Source organism: Colias croceus, chromosome 1, assembly GCF_905220415.1.
Source record: "Colias croceus chromosome 1, ilColCroc2.1".
Taxonomy (NCBI): domain Eukaryota; kingdom Metazoa; phylum Arthropoda; class Insecta; order Lepidoptera; family Pieridae; genus Colias; species Colias croceus.
The window spans coordinates 13,312,314-13,339,238 of NC_059537.1; the positions used below are offsets into that span (position 1 = coordinate 13,312,314).

The following is a 26,925-nucleotide window of genomic DNA, read 5'->3' on the forward strand; positions in this document are numbered from 1 at the left end:
ATAAAATCTTTAGAAGAACGATGTCAAAAAAATCGCATCTGTGGACCCCGCTCCTGGAGCTTGATTATACCGTGACGTACCTTCTGTCGTATTTTTTACAATTGTATATCGTAAACTATATCTTTCCTACTCAAACTAACACAAAATATCAACAGAAGAACAAGGATGGCATACATCCACATGTTTACATAACAAAAACGTAGCTACGAGCGTCTCTAGCGCTTTAAAAAGTTACCGTCCAACGTCTCGATTTCGCGCGCATCGCTGACAGCGTCATTGGAATTGCTCTTAGGGTTTAGTCATCGATTTTAGGAATGTTTTACAAAGGTTTCATATGTCTTTTATTGTTTTAACGATTCGTAAATGAACACTATGCTTTATCATGACATCTGTCATCAAATAAATGTAACAGAATTCATCCTGTCAGGTATCCAAAGTTCAAGAGGTACTTTTTTCAAGTGCTTTTTTTGTTGTTTCATTTCTCGTAACATAAAAACTTCTTACAGCCAAAACTCTTTTGTAGTCAAGTATAAGAACCGAACTTTAATAAAAGTTAATAACCTAAGCCACTTGGATTGAAGAATAATTAACGGTCCCTATTTTTTGCCCGGCGCTCGGCCGCTCGGAATGGCTAATGTTTTTGTAAGCCTTGTATTTTAAAAAAAATGTATAGGAATGAATGGTTTTTATTATTTAATGAGTTTGTATATGTATTATTGTAAATACAATAAAACCTTTTTGTATGAATAATTATTTATTTATTTATTTTTAACGAGTTTTGTACAATGAACTAAAAAAAATTGCTCACCCTGATTTCAAGCTAGAATTACTTATTTATTGCAAAGTAATTTATGACTAAGATATCTTTTATATATTAGCTTGTTTCATAACGATTCGAACGATATTAGTTATACAAAGTAGCTCCCTACAAAATTTTAGAGATATCGTCATTGTTTATAACTCGCACGGTTTCGCGCTGACCACGCAGAATGGCCTTCACAGATGCGCGAAACCGTGCAAAATGGCCGCCACAGCTGAAGGGTTGAAGTGACCCTAATACACTAATATACTTGCTCTGTGAAAGTGACGGTCATTTGTCAAAACTCAAATATCATTTTCAAAATTTCAAATATATTTTATTACACCTTTTTTCAATTTCTTTGTAATTTTTTTTATTTATAATTACCATGAATTTTCTCGATAATGTATTCAAACAAGTATGTGCTAATAATATTATATCGGCTATTTATCACTTTATCAGGTTATAACTCCTTGTTTTTGTTTCAGAGTTTAGCAGAAAATGAACGAAATTTAACATTTTGGCAAGACTATTTGAATAACCTTAAGTCTTTGGATTTTAGTACATTTAGTGATAAGTTAAAAGTGCCTATTTTAGTGCCCATTGGTAATAAAATATTATTTAGAGGAGCTCTCAAACATACAAATGAAGTTACAGTTGCTCTTGGAGCTGATTATTTTGCTAAGTGCTCAATAAAACAAGCTGAAATATTACGACAACATAGAATAAAAGGTACTCAAAAACTTAAATTATTACCTCATATTTATACCATTAAAATATTTACCGTTTTAGTGTAGAACCAATTATCTAAACTGCAAATTTCTACTTAAGGCTATAAGTATAAATATTAAAAATGAAGCCAATTCTTGGACTAGTTCATTGAATTACATTGTTATTAATTATTTCACAGATGCTCAGGCAAAAGTAGATCTGTACACAAAGGAGAAAGAATATTTAGAAAATCAGTTAACATTTAATATAAGTAATGTATATGAACAACCTGGACAAGACATCATTGAGACTTGTACAGAAGATGAAGACAAATTATGGAGGGAAAAGCATAGAGAAAGAGTCAGGCAATACAATCAGAGTGAGGAAAAGAAAAAAGAGAAGATTGAAAGTGAAATGACTGATGAGGAATTGTGGAATAGATTAGAGGAACTGGAATTACAAGAAGAATTGGAAGCTGAATATAGGAGCATGACAAACAGAAACGACTCAGACTCAGATGGAAATGAATCATTTATAGTGAAAGATGAAGAAGCCATCACCTTTCCACAAAGTACAAAACAAACTGAGCAACAGAAGGAAAATAAAGAAGTTAGTAGAAATATTAAAAGTGATACCAATAGAGAGGTTGACACAAAATCAAAGGTAGATTTATTAAAACAGGTTATAGATAGGCAAAAAGATTTAGAAGTTAAACTTATAGAATTGAAGAATAAGGAGAGAGGTAGATGTCAAACAGAACAAGATTTAATAGGAAAATTGGATGAAATGGAACAACTTGATGAGCTGGAAGATGAAATGGAAAGGTACTTTAATCAGGTTTATATTATGCCAAATCTTTTCTTTAATAATACATCTAAATAAGCTTGTTTTAACCCATTGACCACCGAGCGGCCCAATGAGACCACGACACAATAGATTTTCTATTGTGTCTGTGATTCCGGGGGCTGATGGGTTGATATGCAATTACAAATACAGTTAATACCAATATTCTTTTGTTCACAAAATTTCATATTTATAATTAAAGACGAAAGAAGATTTTATTTACAATTTTAATATTTTTCAGATTAGATGATATTCTAAATGAAGATTCAGATGATACTGAAATATCTGAAATATCCGAAGAAAGATCAACATCAACATCTCTGAAGAAAAGTGTTTCATTTGCTGATGAAGATAACAGTGAAACATTAGAAATAACATTTAAACATTCAGATGTAGAACCAAATACAGAACCGTACATTCCTGATAAGGGAATAACCAAACCAAGTGATATATATGAAGCATATTCTAATTTATTTACTGATGGAACAACTTCTATATTAAGAAAATCTAAGTATGACAATGATAAATCAGAAACAATTGCTCCAGAAATAACAAATGTACAACCAGAGGAGGAATTGAGGCATACTATTGTTGTAAAGGATGTTATAGAAAAGGCAGAATGTAATGAAAAATCTAATAATCCGTCAAGACCAGTCAGTTTGTTTAAAAAGAGAAGGCAACAAAAACCATAGTTGCATGATTGTAACAATTTGTTATAATGAAATACATATATAAACAAAATCAGCACTTTTCTTCTTAAAAAATTTCAGTGATTACCATTTGTATGTATTCAAGACTAGTTTAAACTTTAAATGGTAAGTTCAAAAGGTATGTAACATCATGCAAATGAAAAAGTTAGCTGTTATTATTGATATTCAAATGCTTTCTGTTGCATAGATGAAAACAACATAACAATCTGCGTGGAATATTTGAGTTTGAGTAAAAAAATTAAATGGGAAAGAAATAAAACAATAGTAGTGGATATTTATTGAAAAAGCAACAAAAATATAATATCGGTAACATAAAACTAGGTATCTTGTGACTTGTGAGTTAAATCTTGTGTAAATATGTGTTCTTTATTTTTTATTATTATGATTTTAAATTATTAGTGTATATATAGTGTAATGTAATACAAGTAAGTATACATTATACTCTTTGGTGGTGTAATCCATTTGATTTGTGATTTGATTCAAGACCACAAAAGCCACAAAAAGCCAAAGCGCTCAATGTTCAATGTGGCGCTCAAAATTTAAAATTAACTGTCATGATTGAAATTTACAACTGACAAGTGACAACACATGCAGCTTGTTGTGCTAGTTGGGAAGTATGATAGCTGTCAGATCCATTAACTTCTAGGTTAGGACAATTATTTTTAATCGGATAAATTTCTAAAAACAATTATTATTTAATTGTTGTATGATAACTTATGTGGTGATTTAGTCCTAAAATGTTAAACGCAATCAGAAATAGCTTACGCGTCTCTGTTGGTAGCTTCGTTCGACCGTTTCAAACTGCAGCTCCTTTAGCTAAAGAAAAATTTGATCACAAACGAATTCCTGCAGATGATGAAGGAGTACAAGGCGAAAAGATTATAGATTTAGATGCCGTGTTAAAACAGTAAGCAAAAATCTTCATCTTTTCAATTCTAGTGCCATTCAACCTTAGCCCACATATGAATGGGATATTGTTCTTGGTAATCTTTTCAAATTTGTTTGATGATTATTTTCAGGAAAAGGAACTTATTTCCAACATTGGAATCAGACAATGAGCTACACGATGGAGTGCTGTACAAAGATCTTCCAATTTGTAATATAAGAGTATCACATAACAACACTATATTCACAATTACAAATGCTGATGGCACAGTGAAACTTATTAGGTCTTGCGGTATGGAAGGTTTTAAAAACACAAAAAAAGGGACAAATATAGCTGCTCAAACAACAGCTATAGCCATTGGCACTGTAAGTATTCTCATGACATTCCTAAAAATATTAAGATATTTTTTTATTCAACGATTTCTCTTATATTAATGATCTTAATATATATTATAAAGGCGAAAGTTTGTAAGTATGGATATATGGATGTTTGTTACTCTTTCACGTAAAAACTACTGAACCGATTACAATGAAATTTAGCACAAATATAGAGGGTAACTTGGATTAACACATAGGATAGTTTTTATCCCGGAAATCCCACGGGAACGGGAACTATGCGGGTTTTCCTTTGCCAACGCGGGCGAAGCCGCGGGCGGAAATCTAGTTTAAAATAAATGTAAAATATTTTTAAAGTAATTTCCCATATTAATTTATTAGTTAAATGCAGCATGTTACTTAATATTGTCTTTTCATTTTTGTAGAGAGCTATTGATAAAGGATTTAGAACCATAAGAGTGAGGGTGCAAGGTCTTGGACCAGGGAGATTGGTGAGTATACCTCTGTTGTTCTTTGGATTGGAATGATAAATAAAAAAAAATATTTTTTAATTTATTTATCATTCCAATTTATTTAAAACTGAAATGAATGAAATGAAATAAATTTATTTGTCCATTTTATGTTTTACAATTAATGTATGACAGTGGATCCCAAACTAAGTGAAATACTTGTGTCTTGGGACCCTGAGTTGTCTGCTGTCAGATCACTTTGGATTTTTCATGTTTTAGTTGTTCAATATTTCATCATTATTTTTTTATCTATCTAGCTATAATCTGTTAATCTAACTCTTAAGATTTATTATTAATTCTGATTTTGATCATATTAATTTTCATTGAACTATTCCAGTCTGCTGTGAAAGGGTTAACAATGGCTGGTCTTCAAGTTGTATCAGTTACTGATGCTACACATGTTTCATGGAACCCACCAAGACCAAGAAAAGCTAGGAGATTGTAGAATACACCAATCATTTTTCTTATAAGCAACTAGGAATATATTTAGTGAATAAAAATGTTAATGTAATGTAATGTTTAATTTATTTACAAACAGGTTACATATTATTATCTACTTAAAAACCATATTTTGATTGTGTCTGTCTCTTTGTCATCCTGTTATTTGCCCATTGGTTCTGAAGTTCAGCTTCATTTGCTTTAGCCTGAAAATAAATAAAAAAGAAAATATATATTTGTAACTATAATTTAAAAAAATGCTGTCTATGCTTCCTTAATGGACGAGCATACTAAATTCTAGGTCAAAGAAAAAAAAAAACTTCCAAAGTTTTACACAAAATGTACAAAAATAACAATAATACATTCTTTGTTGATACAAACTTCACCAAAACCTAATTTAGAACTTACTTGATGTGCCAAATATGTGATCTGGTGTTTCCGTTTCTGCTGACTGGTCGGTTCGTTGCCACGTTTCTTACTGTGTGATTGCCGTTTCGTAGTATCGTCCATCAGACCCCTGAGCAACATTTCCCTTGCATCCTTGAGAACCTCTTGTTGGTTGATATCCACAATTTGAATCTCTTCCCGCTTGCGCTTTCCTCTCGTGCCACATAATTTTAATATCTACAAAAAATGAAATGACTGTAGATTACAATATTTTTGTGAAAATATTAGTTAACAAATACTTTGTGTGAATTTTTGGCCTAATAAATAAAGGAAAAACATGAGCAATAATTGCTTTTAAAATCAACAGCAAATACATGTTATGTTACGTTTTAACGTTATTTTTAAAATAAGTTTCATTATATCTGTCACTTTAAGCCATTAAACTATTTTTTATACTTACAGCTTCGTCATCCAGCACAGCTTCATTATTTGTAACATTACTGTCTTCTACATTTTGATAAGCATCAGGATTAACATTATATTCAGGTTCTACACATTCGGGTTCCAACTCCACAGGTTCTTCCTTTTTGAAATAAGACTCAATACTTCTCGGTTCCTTTTTACTTGATGACTGTGTTTCAGTACTGACGTCAATGTCCAAAGGCTCATCTGCAGGGGGCAATTCCACTGTCTTATGAATTGAGAAAAAGTCATTTTCTATATCATCATCGCTATCATCAGAGTAGTCTGCTAATAACAAATTCTTTGTTTCCACTTTAGCTTTTTTCATGGGAGATGGCAGTGGACCTTTTTTCTTAACCGATGCAGTTTGTGGTTTTTTCGTAACTGAATGTGGTATTAACATTTTGGATGATGTGCTAGTTCCATTTTTAGGCTGTGGTAACATACTAAGTAATCCTGATTTTTTCTGTAATAAAGCTTATTGATATGAATAGGAGCACAAAGGCAGAAATTCATAACAGCTATCATAATCCCACTTACCCCATTTGCTGGTTTTGGTCTCACACTTGGAACTGTATCTTCAACATCTTTAAACTGGAAAATATGACAAGGAATTTATATTATTTTTTAATTTTTATATAACAGGCAATTTACATGTACTTACATCGTTCAAAGAGGGTACTGTAATTCTTGACTTGGGTTTTACAACTTCACTTATTGTTGCCTTTTTATGAAGAAATTCATCATCTTCCTCATTGACTACAATTTTCTGAGTAGTAGGTTTTGGCAGTTGATTAAAGAGATTCTGTTCATCGTTGGGATCGTTTTGTTCAACAGTGTTTGATTCTTTTGGTGGCAAGCCTACAATGAGAACATGAATGTAAATTTTACTCAAAATAGTTCAAGAAATGATATAAAATGAATGATGTCCAATTATATTTTACCTTTCAAAGCTTGATTTAAAGAAGTAACAGGTGTAACAACGTGGGTTTCATTTTCATCATCTTCATAATCACTTCCATCACTATTGTCGTAAGCAACCAATGCCATTTTTTTGTATTTTTATAAATCAATAATGTGTAAGTTACGTTGACGGATTAGAATATGATACAATATGATGCCTTTTTTCAGCAATTAAACACTTTTATTTGTATTTACAATACTATTTTGTATTTACAAAATAAAATCATATAATGTAAACGTCAGTGTCAAAAATCGAATGGAATTGACGCACGTAGAAAAATCTTTCGTAAATGCAAAAGTTACAAATAGATACGAGGTCAATCGTCTCAATTCATGCTATATTATATTGGATGGATTTAATCACAGATTTAATATGAGTTCATGTATTGAATATAATATTATACGTGTAAGTACTGAAGTAATATGTGGCTGTTTTCCAATTACAAGAGCATAATGCGACTCAGTGGCGCACAATGCCGAATTATGCTGATGCTTAATTGGAACGTGAAACGCACCAGCGTTGCGCTAAGTTCAGTGTTGAAAAAAAAATATTCATAGAGGCTGTTTTCCAAATACAGAGTATAATGCGACGCAGTGGCGCACAATGCCGAATTATGCTGATGCCGTAGACTGAGAAACTAATAGACAAAGGTACTCTGTAACCGCGACTGAGACAAAGATAGTTTGTCAATGTATAAGTTGAATGTTGCCACAGTATCCGAGCTCCCGGATGTTTTGGAAAGGGTAAATATTTTTAGGAGCAATTAAATAAAACCAGTTATGAGATTTTTCTTTTGTCTTTATAGTCAATTTAGTAGATACAAAAAATATAAGCAGATTGATTATTGATGACGAAACACATTTCTTACTTTTTCATTGGCTTGTTCATATTTTACAATATTTTGTGAGAATCCAATCTTTTCTACCACTTCGATCCATTAATTACGTAGGTCTGGATCATCTGGAAACAAATCGATAAACATAGGTTAATAATAATTAATGCTCGCAGGTAGTTCAGGTTCTCTAAAATTATAAGTGTAATTTTATGTCAATCACAATTATTACTATGAGAAATAATAAATTAAAATATGTTTTCGATGCCGAAGTTTTCCCGAAACACTGGGTTATTATGGGATTTCATATTCATTTACTTTCGAGTTTCGCCATATTGTCAAATCAATATTTTTTTTTTGATGATCGGGGTATTATTTTACCCGACACTGGCAACACTTACTTGTTGATGTTTATAGGTTATTGAATGTAAAAATCGATATTACGCTAATATTTTCCTTGTTTTAACGCGACTTTTTTTTTTTTTTTTTTTTTTTTTTTTTTTTTTTTTTTTTTTTTTTTATAGGTCCACCAAACTGGACATAGCACTACAAAAATAATACACAAGTAATAGGTGCTAGACCTTCTAGAGGTGAACACAGCCTGCAATAATGTACGCGAATACATATAATTACATTATTACAATATTAACATAATTTAGAAAAATAACATTATGGAACAATTTAAATACAATATTTATGTAATTTTGGAAACTAATTTTTTAAATGAATTTAGGGATGCGCTAAATATATCGACGTTATTACATACTATTTCGTTGTAAGCTGTACACATGCGGTGCAATGACGAGTGTTGAGCGTAGTTTGTACGACAAAAGGGAAGACTAAACGTTTTCATGTTAGTGGGACGGCTGAATGGCCTTGGTACATGTATGCTAATTTTTCCCAATAATTGAGAATTATCTATTTTACCATTTATAATTTTGTATAGAAACACGATATCAGAAAGGGTCCGTCTGCTTTCAAGCGATTTCATTTTAAAATGCATAAGTCTAGAAGAATAAGACGTTAGGTTACGGCAAAGGTTGTGAGCGAAAGTTAGGTGGTACAGGAATTGTTTCTGTATCCGTTCCAACCGCTGTATGTGTACGGCATAAGTAGGATTCCACACAGGGCTACAGTATTCGAGGAGAGATCGTACGTAGTAATTAAAAAGCAATACTGGTACTTCAGAGTCATTAAAGAATTTGGTCTGTCTAATGATGAATCCCGAAAGGCGTGCGGCCCTTGTTGCTACCGAGTCTATGTGCTCGCGAAAGTCGACTTTTCTGTCCACCACAACACCGAGATCGCGGATGTTCGTGACTTCACCGATTGGAATGTTATCAATAGAGTAAGTTACATGAAGTGGATTTCGTTTCCTTGTGAATTTCATATGATAACACTTAGATACGTTAAGGAACATGTTATTTTTTGCGCACCATAATGTAATGCTGTTGATATCGTTTTGTAATGCTAAAGTATCTTCATGGTTTTTTATTACCCTATACAATTTGAGATCGTCGGCGAACATTTGGTACTTAGACGTAATGTTGGCACCTAGGTCGTTAACGTATAGTAGAAAAAAGAGAGGACCGAGGTGAGAGCCTTGAGGTACACCTGAGGGTACTGGTCGAGCGACTGACTTGTAACCTCTGAGTATAACTAATTGGGACCTATTACGAAGATATGATTCGCACCATCTGAGCAGAGAGCCGCAAATACCTGCGTGGTACAACTTTTGGACAAGAAGGCTATGATCAACCATGTCAAATGCCTTGGAGAAATCTGTGTAGATAGCATGAATTTCATTTTGTTTTTCGAGCTCTTCATTGATGTCGCTGACGTATTCCAAAAGGTTAGACATGGTTGAACGCCCTGGAAGAAAACCGTGTTGACAGGGGTCAAACAGAGGTTTGAGATGAAAATAAAATCTATTGTAAATTATGGATTCGAACAGCTTACCCATGGCTGACAGTATTGATATCGGCCTATAATTCTTAACATCACTCTGGTCGCCTTTTTTGTGTATTGGAGTGATGTGGGCAATTTTCCATTTAGTCGGAAAATGGCCGAGGGAGATAGATTTATTGTAGATGTGGTACAGAGGCTTTGTGAGTTGCGCAGAACAAGTTTTTAAGAACAGGGGAGCGATTCCGTCTGGGCCTGGTCCCTTGTTAATGTCTATTTGTTGAAGTGATTTGTAGATTTCAGTTTCAGAGATGTTGCAAGAGCTGAGAGATCCATTGTTAGTGAAAGGTGTCATAGCGAAATCTACTGAATGGGGTGCAAGTTTACTATTGTATATGGAGTGGAAGTATTCGGAAAAGAGATTACAGATATTGTCCCCGCCTTGAACGTTTCGGTCATGAAGATACATTTCATCAGGAATGTCCCTACTATTTGATCTTAAGGATTTTATAAAGGACCAGAAGTATTTTGGGTCTTTTTTTATTTGAGCCTTTGCCTCAGATTTAAGTCTATTGATACATGTCAGTAGCATTTTTTGGCAACGGTCACGTAACATTTGAAAAGTAACCAGGTCCATTGGATTAGAGTATTTTTTGTACCTGTTGTGATACTTTGACTTTTCGTTTAGGCATTTAATTAATGACCGACTGAACCAAAAGGGATAGTTCTTGTTATTTTTTGGTCGTAAGGGCGTGTATTGTGTTATTATGGGAGTTATAATACTATAGAATGTATCAACTGTTTCGTCTACTGTTTGTTTAGATTCAAAATAGCTATCCCAACGTATTTTATCTAATTCCTCTTTGATTTTATTGTAGTCTGCCTTAGAAAAATTGAGGCTAGGAAACTTATTAATTTTGGGTGGTTTGTAATTTTTAAGTTTTATATGTATGTCTAAAGGAGGGTGATGATTATCAATTTTTACAAGGGGGAATGGATTGATCATAACTTGAGATGAGTCTTGTTGACTTGAGAGAGACTTGTTGTTACTTTAGGCTAAAGTATAATTAATCATCACTGAGAAACTATAAATAAGGACAATAAAGTCGTACTTACGCGTGAAAAGACACACCGGCAATTTTCTTCTCACTATCGCTTATACATGCAATAACACGACAACGCACCATTCTATTTACTTCGATGTCTATATTAAGATAATTTCACCGTCTTTTCAATGTACTCGTATCGATTTTTTACTAAATAATATCCAAAATTCGAACACCAAGCACGATGAAGGCACGAACTGTCAAAGTTTGTTTCGCAACTCAAGTTGCGGATCTTGAAAAACAGGTTACACACTAAGGGACAAAAAATTGGGTATTTGTGTCTTTGTCTTATGCATTTGTTATGGTATTTTCGCTCTCTTTCTTGTGTAAGTGAGAAAGGTATCGTCATTGGGTCTATTAGTTACTCTGTCTACGGCTGATGCTTAATTGGAACGTGAAACGCACCAACAGCCAACAGGTTGCGCTAAGTTCAGTGTTAAAAAAAAAATATTCATAGAGTTGCAAGTAGAGTTGCAATAACCCACAGATTAACATTTTTTTCAATGTTTGTACCTTCATCTACTTAATGATCTAAGCCTTCATCCATACGTCTTATTTTTTAACACACTTTGAATTAACTTTGATTATTTCGAAAAAACTACAATGAAACGAAAGCTTTAATTTATAATTACTAACGATAAATCGATTGCACGCATCAATTCACGCGCATTACTTTTAAGAGTGCTCGATTGTGCGAAGCGTTGCTGTAGTTGGAACATTCAACGTTAAGCATTATGCCGCATAATACGCTCTAGTCACATAGTGCTGTAATTGGAAAACACGGTGTGTTTTTCATACGTTATATGCTGCATGAATATGGGGGTCTTCAAGCGTAGATTGAACGGGTACCTATAACTAGGGAGGCGCGTACCATTTTAGGCCATAGCTTTGCATCAGTCGAGATTGTGTTCAAGCCGTAGATAGAGAAACTAATTGTATAACTCTGTCTACGGTTCAAGCTCCCTATCTAGAATAAAAAAAAAAAATGGAACTCGTATTTTTTTAAATTTTTCTTTTTGACTGTACCCTTTGGGCTCTAATTGTCAAATTGTCAATGTCAAATAGAAGAAACAGCTGGAAGGTGGCGAAATATATGTTTTTACGCTCACAACCTAAAACATTAAAATTATTTATAAATCCGAGTCTTATATTTTGTAAATTATTAGTAAGTTTAAAAGTAAACCATTTTCTATTAAATCTGTATCCTTCATCAGTCCTATCCACCTTCTTCAGTCATTAGAATGCTAAAGCACAAGCTCCTAAATAGATATACCTACTCACTCAAATAAAAATATATACTTATTACCATATTTTATAACAGATAATAATATATTTAGTTATAGATAAGATATAATATATTACTTGATCCCACAGACAAACTGCATGTGCAGTTTTGTGGGACTTAGACTTAAGTTATTGTTAGTAATAATTTGTAATAATAATTTCAATAATAAATAAAATAAAATAAATAAATAAATAAATAATTGGTTGCATTTTAAATTCAATTAAATAACAATAATAACAATTTTGTTTAGCTTAAAAGGATTTCAAATTTCCAAAATGCCAAAGAAGTTTGTCGGTGAAAATAGTAAAGCAGTCGCTGCTCGACAACGGAAAGAAAATGCGAAACAAGAAAAGGACCAGAAACTAAAAAAGATGATCGAGGATGCTGAATGGGATGACAATGACGACAAATTGAAGAAAAAGCAGCAGAAAAAGGTAATTCTAATTGGAGATGTTTTATGAGATGTTCTATCTTTTATTACTTTAGTTAATATACAATGCAAGTGAATCTGGGTCACAAAGATATTAAAACAATTTCAGATAGTTTGATTTAAATGTTTTCCTTATTAGAATATTCCTACCTGTTAAAACAATGATGCCTAAAAACAACATTTAAGCTAAGATTATTCATATCAAACTTAATATATATATATTTATTTCAGGAGGAACAAGAGAAAAAACGCCTAGAACAGCTTCAAAAGAAAGCGGAAGCGAAGGCACTTTTGGAGAAAGAGATGGAATCTATTAAGGGCAAAGCTATTCCACCTCCACCAAAGATAACACGGGCACAAATCACTCAAATGAAGGAGAAGACTATTAAGGCTGAACCTGAGAAACCATTGGTAATAATTATTAAAAAATCATCTGAATTTATAGCTTTATGAAAGTGTTGAAAGCAAGATAAAATATGGCTTCTGTGTCGTTAATAGAAAACTTATCAATATCACATCTCTTTAGAAGTAATTGATTGGTTCTCTTTTTTACTTAGTTGTAGCAAATATGCTAATGCAAACAATAACATTTATAATAGTACCTTTGTTGGCCGGTCTAAAATTATCAGATAAAGTGTATACTGGATTTTTTTTTATTGTTGTTATTTGACTATACTTCTTTTCTATCCTATAATTGATTGAATTATAATATATTGTATTTTCTATCCATCCATTATCTTATTTTTACTTTCAGCCTCCTAAAGTTGTTGTTGAGGAGCCTGTTCTTACAGAGAACTTGAACAGGCTACAAATCGATGGGGAATTGGCTCAGTCTGTTGATGAAGCTATTTCAATATTGAGGTATGTTTAAGAAATATTTATTAAAGTGAAACTTTTATTACATCGTCTCAAACTTTTTGGTCTGTGTAGCGCATGTCGCGTGACGCACGATACGTACGATAATTATCGTACAAATACGATAATTTTTAGTTAAATGTCTATAGTGTGAAAAAAAGTTTCACTTTTACCGTGGTTTCATAAAACCACACAAACTTTTTATCAGATATTTTACTCAAAATCAGTCAGTAATTACTGGTTCATTTTGGCAAACAGTATACTTTATCACAAATCTTGATATGAAATGAAATAACTTTGTGTCAAAACTATTAACACAATCTTATAATAACAAGATTCCTCTAATATCTTATAAGATTCATAATAGAATATTCATACTTTAAATTAAATGATCATACAATTTATTTACAGTGATAAGGTAGACATAGATAAACATCCAGAAAAGAGATTGAAAGCAGCTTATACAGCATTTGAGGAGATTAATCTACCCAGGCTTAAAGCGGAGAATCCCTCTCTTAGGCTATCTCAACTGAAGCAAATGCTGAGGAAGGAATGGTTAAAATCCCCTCAAAATCCGCTCAACCAAAAGGTTTAAATATCACCAGAATTCTCAAATGTGGAAGCTAAAGAACCTGAGTCAGTGTTGCTGAAGGAGAAAAAAAAGTGTGTCTACGGTTGCAAATGTTCTTGTTAAGTTTATAATATAAAATGCATGATATATTTGTCACTCTATAACTGCAGTATAAAAAATAAAAGCAGCAATGAAAAATAGAAAAAATAATTTATTGAAAATCTTAAAACATTTATTTGTACGGCATTGTAAATAAAAATAAATGTTTTTAAAATCACTCCGGTTCATTATTGTATTGTAGAGGAATTCCTTTACGGCCCTGTTCGACTGTTTTTACTTCTGTTTCGCCCAATTTTTGTTCTAGACCCTTCCATGATCTGTTTTGCAGATTTTGTCCAATGCTTTCCAGTTCCCAGTTTTGTTTTTCCGCTAATTCATTGCTGCCAGTTGCATTCGTGAGTTTAGTTTCCCTTATCTTCCCAGTGATCAGACTTACATCTGTACCTTCGACAACTTCATTTATATCGCAGTAATGCTTTCTACCTGGTAATAATTGGTCATAATCTGTTATATGTGTCGTGAAATATGGATCCCTGTTAGTGTTAAGAGCCACTTCCAACTCATATGGATATACGAGAGGTTTGTAGAAGTCACGTGAGTTGTAAAGGTCATTTTCTGGACAGGCAATCATAACATAGATGTCAATCTGTAACAATTCAATATTTTGAAAAATAATTAGCAATTAGAATACATAAGTTTATATTTTACTAGCTTTCCCCCTGCGGCATCACCCGCGCAGAAGAAAGAAAAACCCGCATAGTTCCCGTTCCCTTGGGATTTCCGGGATACAACCTATCCTATGTCCTTTCTCGGGTATCAAAATATCTCTATACCAAATTTCATGCAAATTGGTTCAGTAGTTAAGGCGTGATTGAGTAACAGACAGACAGACAGAGTTACTTTCGCATTTATAATATTAGTATTCAATACAAATGTATGGCATTTTATTTCGTGTAATATCACATAGGTAATTTGTTTGTTAATACAATGAATTTATTAGAGGTTTCCTGTTCACTTTTACAATATAAAACTCTTATTTAATATTTTATTTTATTATTAAGGGTATATTCATGTTACACTTTTTTTATATCTGTTGCAAGCAATCTTTTACAAAAATTCAGAAGTAAATTTATGAACTATATCTACCTCAGGGAAGTTAGCCAGTTTTGGTACATTAGGTTTACCAACGGACACAATGTAGCTCTTCTTCCCATTTGCTTTACACAGTTGCTTCATTCTGGTTATAATATCTTTAGTTTCCTCTCCAGCTAGTTTGCATATCAGGATACCAACTACATTAGCATCCTTGCACTTCTCAACTAAATGCCTCCGTCTCTTGAACCAGGCTGTCTCATTTACAATGTCAATTTGATTTGTGGTTGGGTCCAGTATGTACCACTTTTGAGCTAAGGAATAATATACAAATGCAATATAAACATGATGTATTGCTTTTTTGATTACCAATACTTCATTCTTATCAAGTACTAGCGGTCCGCCCCTGCTTCGCCCGTGGTATATATGTATTCACGTTTTCTCTACATAAGAACCATCCTCGTACTTCAAGGAATATAATAAAAAAAGAATTAAAGAAATCGGTTCAGCTGTTCTAAAGTTATGCGCTTACCAACACATTTTGGGATTCATTTTTATATTATAGATCGTTAATTAAAATAAAATTCAATTATTTCTTTAAAAAATAAACTGTTTATATTTTGTAAATTACCATTGTCATGAAAATAAGTGGAGTATTTAGTAGTGCCATACAAATTGTAGGTAGCTCTTCAATATATGCTTTTGATCTTTTTATATTTTATTTATAACTATACATACCTGGTATTGAAACAGAGAAATTAAAGAAAGTCTGTCCTCTGGAACCAATATAGACGCAAATGCAGTCTTTTAGTTTATCACTAGAAAATTCTTCATTATCTTTATTTTTAACAACTCTTCCAAAAAATTTATGGTTTGATTCATTTTTCATATCTATGTAAGCAATGAACCCTGTTGGATAGAGTAGGAACCAATGCTCAGCTAGTTCATCTGAAATCAAGTAATTTTGTATAATTTTATATATTTTGTTATGTAACAACAACTGGGTGTAATGTTTAACTTTATAGTTCACTTGTAGACAATTTTGCACAGAATAAGATAAAAAAAGTTATAGTCATATATTCATTATTGCACACAATTTTTAATTTTACAATACAAGGATGTCAGAAGCAATTGGCAGCTTTATTGCTAAATAGCAAAATTGATATATCTAGGGAATATGCAAAAAAGTAATATTTTTGTTGTTGTTATTTTTTCAAATACCTCCAATAACTGATTATATTACCTTTCAAATGTTCAAAACCACAATCATAGAAAAGGCATATATCAGTTTGTGAAGCCAAGTTGATATCTTGTTTCAGAGTGTTTAATGTTTTGGCCACATCCAAAGGGGTCTCATTCAGCACTAAATATACTGGAATGTTGGATTTACTGAAGCAGGTGTGTCCATAGTGTATTATGGCATCACTTTGTACATGCAAAGCAGCAACAGCATCTACACAACAACTGAAAAAACATATTAGTTTACATACAATTTATGAACAATTTTCATACATCTATTTGGATAATATTACCTTGCATACGATGTATCACCCAATATGTAAAGATCAGCAGTGGTCTCTTTCTTCAATTCCTCATAAATGCTAGCGCTTAATCCGAGTAATTCATCAGGAAATTGTAGGCACACCTGAAGAACAATTTTACATCAATATAATCAATCCAAATTAAAAAACCTTTCATGAGCCTTAATAATGTTGTGCATAGACATTACCTTTGTATAATTATGCTCGTTAATCCATTTACAAGTCTCACTTATGTGGAATTGTGTATTTATGTCTGTAAAATCATTATATATGTTTGGGAGCTCCAATTCTCGCTCTATACACAATTGTGCGTCGGTAGTAAAATTAGACATGATAAATACTTGCACTTATATTTAAAATTTAATTTACGTTTTATTGTACACGATTAAAAACAGCTAGGTAACACAGAGCAAGTAATATAGGAAAGTATTTTTGGACTGGAGAGTTGGAGACATCAGATTTGAGGGATATTTGAGTTGCAATTGGTTGCAACTGACAACTGACAAGTGACATTGACGGTTGACCACAGACATTGACTTTTTTTTTTTTGGTTTTCATGGGACATTGACTTTTATAATTTGACAGCAAATTACGAATGAAGATAAACAAAGACTGCAAAAACAAACAGATAAAATGTAAACATCACAATTTGAGTTGTAGGTAAAACAGTGTGGTACAAAGATTAGAGTATACGAATGAGCTAGATAACTTGTTTATGTATACTACCACATACTACAAAGCATTTTGCATGATTTATTGTTAAATAGTACCTGTCGTATCTCACAGAGCAAGTAATATAGGTTGTAGGTATCTCTACAATTATCTTCTGTGCGCGTTTGTTTACCCTTCTTGGTTTCCCCCATTAACAGATGGATTATAAAGAAAATTTATGAAAAAAAATTAGTCTTCAGGTTAGATTTAAAATACAAGCAAAGTAACGGAGTGGGTTTAATATATAATAAATAATAATATTCATTTAGTACAGTTTTATTTAAGAAATATTCATTAATGAAAAATAATTGTAGTTATATCAGTGGTTTAATTATTTTCTAAAATAATTCATTTGCACATCTCATTTTTTCATATGATTCAGTTTTCATTTTAAATAAAAGTCGTTTCTAAATAAAACTGGTTTATTAAAACATATAAAAAGTTTATAGTTTATTATGGGTGGTTATAATTAACTTTGGGTAGATACACTTCCACAAATACAACAGGGCTGTTTATTTTCATTTACTCGACTGTAAAAGAGAGTTACATTAAGAAGGAACTAGAAAACAGGGTGGTTAGTTCTCAATTAATAAAATAATGAAGGTTGTATGTAGGCATATACATTATCAATATTAAACAGCTTATTTTACATAGTGTAATCTTTAGTACCCTTCATCACTGATAGATATAGTATACTCTGGGTAGGCCCCTTTAACAAGTTTTGCAGCAATTTCATGGTCAGCTTTTCCATAACCTTGTGAATAGCCATAAATGTGAATTTTTTTATTATCTGGATCATGAGATATTCTTCCTCCGCCTAATGGTTCACAATCAAGTGGATTAAGTTTAGCTTGTACCTAAAAGGTTGAAATTAATTTAGAATATTAAAAGAATTATGTAGAAAATTGTTTTGTAATTTTTATAGATGATCAAACTTCGGCTAAATAAATGTTAATGTTGAATTAAGCTATTTAAGCAGAATTTTACTTAATTTTTGTTTTTTAAATAAAATTTGGCAGCATCAATGTGTTTTCAAATATATAACAATAAAACAACACATGTTACCAATATATTTTCAGTTTTACCTCATCATATATATCAGCATGATATTCACATCTTTTATATCCTCTGACTATCGTTATTTCAGGCTCTTGACCATTTTTTCCTTCTTCATAAACTTTTAATAAAATATATTTAAATACACCACTAGGGTCTATGTCGACTAATGGTACACTACTTAATGAAGTCATTCTTCTTATGTGTTGAGAAAATACTAAAAAATATAAATAACTAGCTTCCGCCCGCGACTCCGTCCGCGCGGATGTCGGTCTTTGCGTGGATGGTTTATTTCTCCATTTTGAGTAACTCGGACAATGACATCTTATAAATATCTATTGGACCCAAATACGGCTAGGTCTATAATAATACGCAACGTGTGTTCGCGGTACCTACTGCAGAACAATGTCTATGGATAACTGAAAAATTGAGATTAATTTTTTTTCTACGTATTTTTCCAGGATAAAAAGTATCCTATTTTACGCCCAGGATAATAAGGTATAATTATACCAAGTTTCATCGAAATCGAACCGGTAGTTTTCACGTGATGTCTTCACATACAGACAGACAGACAGACAAAAATTTTTTTAATCACATATTTGGGTTTGGTATCGATCCAGTAACACCCCCTGCTAGTTATTTTTTCAATATTTTCAATGTACAGAATTGACCCTTCTACAGATTTATTATATGTATAGATTATACAAACAGGCTATAAATACCGGTAAGGTTAGTTCAAGTTTTTCTAACTTTACTTTGATAACTCTTTTCAGGCACAAAACCAACTCTCACTACTGGATATACTATTTTAAGCAGCGCGACTGATTTAAACATTCGTCATAAATTAACTTTCTTAAATTGTTATATAGCGAAAGAATTATTTTTTATTCTAAAATTACACAATCTCATTTGATCACCATTTGATAGAAAAAATATCTTTATAGATCCTGTCAAAATTAATGACATTACACTACGCTGAATACGAGGGTTTTGGAAAAGTATGAGCGAATAGTTTAAAATTATGCCTCCTCTACATTACTCGCGAAGTTGAACGAGGTTAGACGAATAGAATAATGTAGAGAGGCACTTCGGCTTACTTCGTCCAACTTTACCTCGCCTCGGCCGACTTCCGTTTGTTGTCGGTTTTTGCGCCCGAGTCAAAGGGCACGAAGTTACCTGAAGTTCGTTCTGAATATGATCGTATGCGCTCCTCGCGAAGTTGAACGAGTGTGTAGTGTAGCACCGCGGACTTCAGTCAACTTCGGCCGAGTACTTCGCCGAGGAACTTCGCGAGTAGTGTGGATCCTCCACAAGTAAGTCGAAGTGCCTCTCTACATTATTCTATTCGTCTAACCTCGTTCAACTTCGCGAGTAGTGTGGAGGAGGCATTAGCGTTATCGGTAATTTTAATGTATACATTATATATACATATTTAAGCTTCAATTCACTGCTAAATTATAACATTCATTCTGTAAATCTGTATTAAATATGGTACAATATTATGATAAAATATTTTTGCTTTTTTCAAATATCCTTGATACAATTATTGTCATTTTATCTCTGATACCTAGTATATACCAAGTATATACAAAAGTACTCTGTGTGAGCCTGTGGTGTGAGCTACAGACTCATACAGACTACAGAGCACTACAGAGCTAATGGTTGTGTGTGAATTAAAAATAAAATTGAAATTTGATACTTTGATTTGATAATTCCAAACATGAATTCGGGAACGAATAAAATGAATTCAAACTTAACAGGTAAGTCACATCAGCACATTTATAACGAATATTTCCTATAATGTTTGTTCTACAGATGTGAAGACTTCATTAATGTATACAACCTACACATCTTTATTTTAACCTTGTATTTTGGTGGTATTTAAATATATTTATTACACATAAATAGATTTATATTACATTTACACTTACATTATATTATTTATATTTACACATAAATAGATTTATGTTCATTTATGTTTAAGGTTTGTGGGTGAACTTTTTCACGGCTGCAGGGATTCCTTCGGAAGTGGCAGCAACATACGCCCTGACCTTTACGGAAAATAGAATACAGAATGATATGCTGCTTGATTTGAACAAAGAATATCTAAGAGACATGGGTATTGTGCGAATGGGGGACATCATAGCTATATTAAGGTGAGGTTTGAGTTTTACTGATGGATTGTCAGGAATTTTAGTTTTTGCATCATACAAAACCTATTGAATATATTTCTATGTAGCTTCTTGATCCTATTTCATAAACATTTTACTTAAAATTGTAGATTAAATGCCTTATTTCTATTATTTATTGCCAGACATGCTAAACAAGTTCACGAGAACAATGCAAGAGATAAAGTTTTGAACACCACTACAGTTACAAACAAGGTCCCTGTGGCTGCAGTGACTGGACGCGCAACGGTCACACAGCCTTCATCCCGTGAGTTATAATTATTTATATTTCCACAGTTCAGTATACATTCTCAATTTTGGTTTGCTTACCTGACAATAAAATGGCAGTCACATCCCTACTTAATATTATAAATGCGAAAGTAACTCTGTCTGTCCGTCTGTTACGCTTTTCTGCTTAAACCTCTCAACCGATTTTGATGAAATTTGGCGCAGACAATCTTTAGACCCTGAGAAAGAACATAGGCTACCTTTTATTTTTTACCAGCGAAATATGTACCACGGGCGAAGCCGGGGCGGACCGCTAGTAAGAAATATATCAAAAAATATCAGCATATAGATATTTAACTTGCAGCTAGAAAATGTATTGTCAGTTAAAAGAACAATTAACTAAAATAAAAATTAAATCATATTTTATTGAACATTACTGTATGTTCTTTTTAAGCTGCCAGTCGTATCCTGGAACATTACACACGCAATCCATCTCGAGACACTTCCCCTGTGACAGTTGTGCAGCAGAAGAGGAAGTCAAACGAAATGGAGTAAGTTAAATATTCTTCCATCTGTTAATACTATAAGTATAAAGGTTTTTTACAATATAATACACTAAATTCTTACTAACAAAGCTGTAGCCTTAGAGAATGTGACAAATTGCCAACAGAGCTGCCAGGTGACGCAGTGACCGTGATGCACAAAATACAGAGGAATAAATAGCTGAGGCAGCAATTTTGTTTTTGTTTTTTGAAGTGAAACTTCTTTATCGGGGTTGGAAAAAAATTTAGTGTTACATTTTTTCGTTACGCGCCATCTTTTTCTTATTAACCGACTTCAAAAAAAAGGAAGAGGTTATCAATTCGGCCGGTATGTTTTTTTTTTTTAATGTATGTACACCGATTTCTCCTAGGTTTCTGAACCGATTTACGTGATTCTTTTTTTGTTCGATGCGGGATGGGGTCGAATTGGTCCCATAAAAATTTTATTCGGATAGGCCTAGTAGTTTTTATTTTATAAGCAAAAAATATATATACCGGCCGAATTGATAACCTAATAATTAATAATATCAAATCTATTTTACTTTTTACTTTTGCGATTTTGAAGTCGGTTGTTTCTAACGCAGTTTTTTTGGAAAATAAGATCATAAAGAAGTTTCACTTCTTGCGTGTGTACACTGTATATACTAAATTGAAAATTGAATTCACAAATTGCAATCAGTGCTGCCAGGTGACATGGTGACCGTGATGCACAAAATACAGACAAATAAATTACTGAGGCAGGAAATATTTTCTTGCTTTTTTTTGGGTTACTAAAGATTTGTAAAAAGTTGTAGAACTAAATATGTAGTAAAGCTGCCTGCAAGAGGTGATGCGCTAATTATCATTAACCCTGTATAATATGTAGTTATCTAACGATTTATTTAAATTTATCTTACAGCCCAGAAACAGACCTGAGTATCAAAAAGGCGAGGCTCATCCGCTTCAGCGCCACAAAGCAGACACAAGCACTACCAACTAAAGAAGGTAAGATATTTTATCTTTCTGTGAAATTTAATTTATAGATTTTTGAGCTTAAAAATCAAGTAGTTAGCAAAATAGTATGTATAAAGGTAATAATAATGAGTTGTGTAAGAAAATGAGTTGTGTTTTTTATCAATTGCTTTTGTGTTTTGACAATATTGTCGAAAATGTCGGAAAACGAACAGTCACACAAGAATGAATGCAATAATTAGACAGTAATTAGAAACTTTTTATGGACATGTAGTGCCAAAGGTTTATATTATTTACACAACAAAATTCACAAAAATGTCTTAACAAGAAACATATGTCTGCAAAGCGAAGGCAGAGCTGATTGTGTCACTTGGTTTGCTAGATTATTATAGAATTAAAAAAGGTAAAGCTTGTGAATAATAAATTATGCCCTTCAATTTATATTTTTCTCTTAAGTTGAGTAATTAAAACTATAAAATATTACTTTATTTTTATTTGCAGCACCACAAAGTAAGACAGTGTTCGCTCGACTCGGAACCTCTAGTCAGTTGGAAAGCAAACCAGTTCAAAAGGAGATGAATAAGCAAGTTTTTTCGCGCCTCGGTACCAAAGATAAACCAGACGTGGTTATACCCGTACAGAAAGACGCGCTAAAATACGAGGGTATTCTGAAAAGTCCGCCCGTAGTGAAAAGAAGTTTCACAGTGACAACAACCAAGAATAATGTCAGGAAAATTGTTGTTGGACGCACAATGCGCGCGGACGAAACACCTGTCAGTGTAAGGGAAAAACTCGCCGTTCCTAAAGCAAAGTCGGTGAAATTCTCCAATCGTGTAGAATACAAAGAAATTGAAACCACCCAGAATCAAGTCAAACCCAAATTCACACCGGTATTTAATAAACCAGAAAGGAGGTTGTCTATCGCAGAAACAAATAATGTTAAAGCAAGGCTTGGTGTTAAAAATGATAAAGTTACCATCACAACTAATATTTTCAAGCGGCTAGGAGTGTGATGAATAAAATTGTAAATATTTTTTTCACAACAAATTTTTTACCGGTCGAGGTGGTGCCTATGGAGAGATAAAAATAAAAGTGAAGATTGCCTGCACCTAAAATAAATGTATCAAATGAAGAACAATTTATATATGAAACCGCCCAAATAAATAATTATGTATACTGTGATATTATACATGACGCATCATGTATTATCTGTATATAGTAGTGATACATAATTAATCTTAGATGGTTGCAAGTAAGAATAGTAAATTGTGAATTGTTTAAAAATTTGAACGGAGAATAGAAAAAAAATGAGTAGACATTTTCTTTGAAATATAACTTAAATAATGGTTCTTAATAATAATAAGTTATCCTTAGTGTGTTTGGAATTTATTTTATAGTATTTATGTATTGTGAAACGTATGATTTAACTTGACATTTACTGTGTTTATAACTTGAAATGGTTGCTAATGAAAATGCATTTCTATTTTTAACATTGTTTAATAGGTAGACTATTTTTTTAAATCTTTTTGGAGTGAAACTTCTTTAGGCGCGTTGAGAGTAAAATTTCTAGGTCTTAAGGAGAGTAAAACTCCATGTCGGTATTAACTATTAACATGAGGTAATACCGACATGGAGTGACGCGACGATTTTGGTATTTTTGAATCGGGCTAAAGAATTTTCACTTCTGCCATCCTCGGCACACACCCTTTATTTTTCTTTACATCTTCCATCTCATTTTGAGGTATATTATTGTATGTATATACCTACTATGTAAGTCGATGCATAAGAACATTGGCTGTATTTTGTTTGTATACTTAATACCTTTGGTATATTTTTTTAATATTATATTTAAGTGACTGTCTGCGTTATATTTGATCTGTATTAAGGTAAGGATGCAAGCAAGGTTACAATATGTAAAACTATAAAATGTGAACATGTTTTCTAAAGTGCCTGTATTGTAATATGGTTGCGATATTTTAAATAAGTCATTTCAAGTAAGCTGAATGTTGAATGAATTCAAGTGTAAAGGAAAATGCTAAGAAAATGTGGAAATTCTGGTCTCTGAATGATTCGAATAGATGGTAAATCCAAAAATACTGTACTACTTTCAATACACTTACTGGAAAAAAGAAAATTGGATATATCAAAATCTATATTTTATTTAATTTATATTTTGGTTGTTATTATTGCGGTATTTTCATTGTCACTGATCGCAACAATATTATGGTAGTACATATATACTAGGGATGTAACGATACATGATTTTGCCGATACGATACCGATACCGATATTTGTAGTAATGTATCGGCGATACCGATACCGATACCGATATTGGTAGAAAAAAAAATAGCTTACCGGCTTGGTAGAAAAAAAAAGTGAATTATTCATAAAAAGTTACCAACATTTAATAGAGACTCAACTGTTAATCGTATTCTTTTAAATAAAAATGCCAAATCATAAAACAACAAAACCATTTATTTTTGTATTATTATTTTACAAAGTCAGTTAAACTTTAAGTAATACACATACAATCAGTACCTAATAAAAGTTTACTATTGGTAGTTTTTTCAGAAAACAAAGTGCGCACGCGCGGGCGGCCTCCCGCATCGTTCATTGGGCACGGTTTTTTGAATTGTTTGGTATCGGTATCGGTTGTTTTATTATCGGCGATACCGATATATCGGCCGATATATCGGTATCGGTATCGTTACATCCCTAATATATACTAAAAAACTATTAGAATAACGAACCGTTCAATTTTTTTTAGTTTAAGCCTCGTGTAAGTTTTTATTGTGTTTTCAAATTGTAAATATTATGTAAGTAGTTTTATAAAGAAATAAAGAAAGTTAAAACATTAATGGTATTTTTTTAGTATCGGAGTTCCTTCCATAAACGTTGATAATATAAATTGATTAATTACAATATTTAAAAGTGTATTTAAAAATAATAATGTTGTGTAATCTTAGGGCGGCCGTACACGGACCGCTTCAAGCAGTTGAGACCGACCGCTTGAAGCCGCGACCGCACGGTGAATTTTTCAAATCGGACCAGTAGTTCCCGAGATTAGCGCGTTCAAACAAATAAACAAACTCTTCAGCTTTATAATATTAGTATAGACTAGCTTTCGCCCGCGACTCCGTCCGCGCGGATGTCGGTCTTCGCGTGGATGGTTTATTTCTCCGTGATGTGTGTTCGCGGTTCTACAGAACAACGTCTATGGATAAAACTGAAAAATTAAGATTATTTTTTTCCTACGTATTTTTCCAGGATAAAAAGTATCCTATTTTACGCCCAGGATAATAAGGTATAATTATACCAAGTTTCATCGAAATCGAACCGTTAGTTTTCACGTGATGTCTTCACATACAGACAGACAAAATTTTTTTAAATCACATATTTGGATTTGGTATCGATCCAGTAACACCTGCTATTTATTTTTTCAATATTTTCAATGTACAGAATTGACCCTTCTACAGATTTATTATATGTAGGTATAGATTAGTTTTTAGACAAAGTGGGCGAAGCCGCGGGCGGATAGCTAGTTTTCATAATAAGTAAGATACACCTACAATAATCAAAATATTTATACCCAACTTATATTCTGCTGAGCTGAACGGATTTTAATTTATTACGTAGTTACTGGTTTAATTTATTAGGGTAAACTCACCTAATTGTGTGACTCACTTAATTCGGAGATACAACGTTTGGACTCTTACACAGCGTTATAGGAGTAAAATCCAATACATTAAAATTAACCCTATATTAGGGTAATAAAGCTTCTTTTCGTGTGCAAATTTTTGTTAAGATCGTGCGAGTGAAATAGTAACAATCACGGGATTTGTCATTGCGCCCGCCATGTTTGACGTTTCACCGGTAGCGTGCGACTATGCTGTCATTATTTAATTAATTTTAAATAGAAAACGTGAGTTTAGGTTCATGATACTTTGACAATTAATTGTTAAAAACATATATTTGTTGATACCGACAAAGGTTTTAGTAATTTTTCATTTGTTTTTGCATAATACCTTATTTCCTGGGTTCAAAAAGTTAACGATTCTCAAGATTGCAACTCAAAACAGTGTCACCGAATTAACCAAGCAAACTTTTATTATTTTCAATTCGTGTATTAATAATTGTCTTCTGTACGTATACGTTAGTAGTTTAAGTCGGAAAATATTTATTTTGACTCAGGTAAAAAAGTAGGATCGCTTTCAAGCATTTTAAAAAAGTCCGTTATTTTTTTTATCACATAACTATGTGAGTTATTTTTTTATTTTAGACAGCATGGAGGAAGACAAAAATAAAAATAGAAAATATAATGAAATAACCCTGACATCCGCAATTCAAAGTATTCTGCAGTCAAAAATGAGTCCGTACACACTACACAGCAAACAATTTATAAAGTCCAATATTGTTTTTTTATTGTTCCCCGCTTTTGATAGTTTCTCGTTGATTAATAAATACAATTATTACTTTCAATATGTTATATTTTTTATTAATTTTATTTTTTTGTTACTTTTGTGTTAAAAAATAATAAATACTCGCATA

At 32.4% G+C, this 26,925-nt stretch overlaps 7 protein-coding genes and 1 long non-coding RNA gene across 10 annotated transcripts; 4 read left to right on the forward strand and 4 right to left on the reverse strand.

Annotated features, from left to right (window-relative positions):
- Positions 1-1,102: 1,102 nt before the first annotated feature.
- On the forward strand, positions 1,103-3,097 carry LOC123690831 (unconventional prefoldin RPB5 interactor 1). The gene is made up of 4 exons (XM_045634912.1): positions 1,103-1,217; positions 1,288-1,531; positions 1,710-2,334; positions 2,595-3,097. Exons 1-4 carry the CDS (start codon positions 1,188-1,190, stop codon positions 3,043-3,045), a joined length of 1,350 nt encoding a protein of 449 aa, XP_045490868.1. The 5' UTR covers positions 1,103-1,187; the 3' UTR covers positions 3,046-3,097.
- Positions 3,098-3,690: 593 nt separating this feature from the next.
- LOC123696838 (28S ribosomal protein S11, mitochondrial) lies at positions 3,691-5,304 on the forward strand. Its single transcript, XM_045643220.1, has 4 exons — positions 3,691-3,970; positions 4,083-4,314; positions 4,710-4,775; positions 5,131-5,304. The coding sequence occupies exons 1-4, from the start codon at positions 3,801-3,803 to the stop codon at positions 5,236-5,238; spliced, it is 576 nt and encodes a 191-aa protein (XP_045499176.1). The 5' UTR covers positions 3,691-3,800; the 3' UTR covers positions 5,239-5,304.
- LOC123696759 (proline-rich protein PRCC) lies at positions 5,300-7,280 on the reverse strand. The gene is made up of 6 exons (XM_045643128.1): positions 7,025-7,280; positions 6,745-6,941; positions 6,621-6,674; positions 6,079-6,546; positions 5,640-5,855; positions 5,300-5,437 (listed from the first exon to the last, which is right to left on the reverse strand). The coding sequence occupies exons 1-6, from the start codon at positions 7,128-7,130 to the stop codon at positions 5,351-5,353; spliced, it is 1,128 nt and encodes a 375-aa protein (XP_045499084.1). The 5' UTR covers positions 7,131-7,280; the 3' UTR covers positions 5,300-5,350.
- Positions 7,281-7,821: 541 nt separating this feature from the next.
- Positions 7,822-11,258, reverse strand: LOC123696938. The gene is made up of 2 exons (XR_006752153.1): positions 10,898-11,258; positions 7,822-8,004 (listed from the first exon to the last, which is right to left on the reverse strand). It is a non-coding gene; the product is annotated as an uncharacterized LOC123696938 (long non-coding RNA).
- A 674-nt stretch (positions 11,259-11,932) lies between these two features.
- On the forward strand, positions 11,933-14,286 carry LOC123696829 (coiled-coil domain-containing protein 124). Its single transcript, XM_045643208.1, has 5 exons — positions 11,933-12,052; positions 12,423-12,606; positions 12,834-13,013; positions 13,357-13,463; positions 13,869-14,286. The coding sequence occupies exons 2-5, from the start codon at positions 12,448-12,450 to the stop codon at positions 14,050-14,052; spliced, it is 630 nt and encodes a 209-aa protein (XP_045499164.1). The 5' UTR covers positions 11,933-12,052; positions 12,423-12,447; the 3' UTR covers positions 14,053-14,286.
- LOC123696734 (2-(3-amino-3-carboxypropyl)histidine synthase subunit 2) lies at positions 14,220-17,200 on the reverse strand. 2 transcript variants are annotated; one of them, XM_045643106.1, is made up of 6 exons: positions 16,910-17,200; positions 16,713-16,825; positions 16,466-16,644; positions 15,919-16,128; positions 15,235-15,494; positions 14,220-14,734 (listed from the first exon to the last, which is right to left on the reverse strand). In XM_045643106.1, exons 1-6 carry the CDS (start codon positions 17,051-17,053, stop codon positions 14,303-14,305), a joined length of 1,338 nt encoding a protein of 445 aa, XP_045499062.1. In that variant the 5' UTR covers positions 17,054-17,200; the 3' UTR covers positions 14,220-14,302. The 2 variants fall into 2 exon arrangements, with proteins under 2 accessions (XP_045499062.1, XP_045499054.1); XM_045643098.1 differs by having other exon boundaries at positions 16,424-16,644; positions 16,910-17,198.
- Positions 17,201-17,840: 640 nt separating this feature from the next.
- LOC123696848 (14 kDa phosphohistidine phosphatase-like) lies at positions 17,841-19,423 on the reverse strand. Of its 2 annotated transcripts, none has more exons than XM_045643228.1 (3): positions 19,244-19,423; positions 18,518-18,705; positions 17,841-18,289 (listed from the first exon to the last, which is right to left on the reverse strand). In XM_045643228.1, the coding sequence occupies exons 1-3, from the start codon at positions 19,320-19,322 to the stop codon at positions 18,095-18,097; spliced, it is 462 nt and encodes a 153-aa protein (XP_045499184.1). In that variant the 5' UTR covers positions 19,323-19,423; the 3' UTR covers positions 17,841-18,094. The 2 variants fall into 2 exon arrangements, with proteins under 2 accessions (XP_045499184.1, XP_045499191.1); XM_045643235.1 differs by having other exon boundaries at positions 18,518-18,722; positions 19,188-19,277.
- Positions 19,424-20,208: 785 nt separating this feature from the next.
- LOC123696780 (uncharacterized protein C19orf47) lies at positions 20,209-24,714 on the forward strand. The gene is made up of 6 exons (XM_045643149.1): positions 20,209-20,248; positions 20,473-20,644; positions 20,803-20,924; positions 21,339-21,435; positions 22,325-22,410; positions 22,879-24,714. Exons 1-6 carry the CDS (start codon positions 20,209-20,211, stop codon positions 23,388-23,390), a joined length of 1,029 nt encoding a protein of 342 aa, XP_045499105.1. The 3' UTR covers positions 23,391-24,714.
- The last annotated feature ends 2,211 nt before the right edge of the window (positions 24,715-26,925 follow it).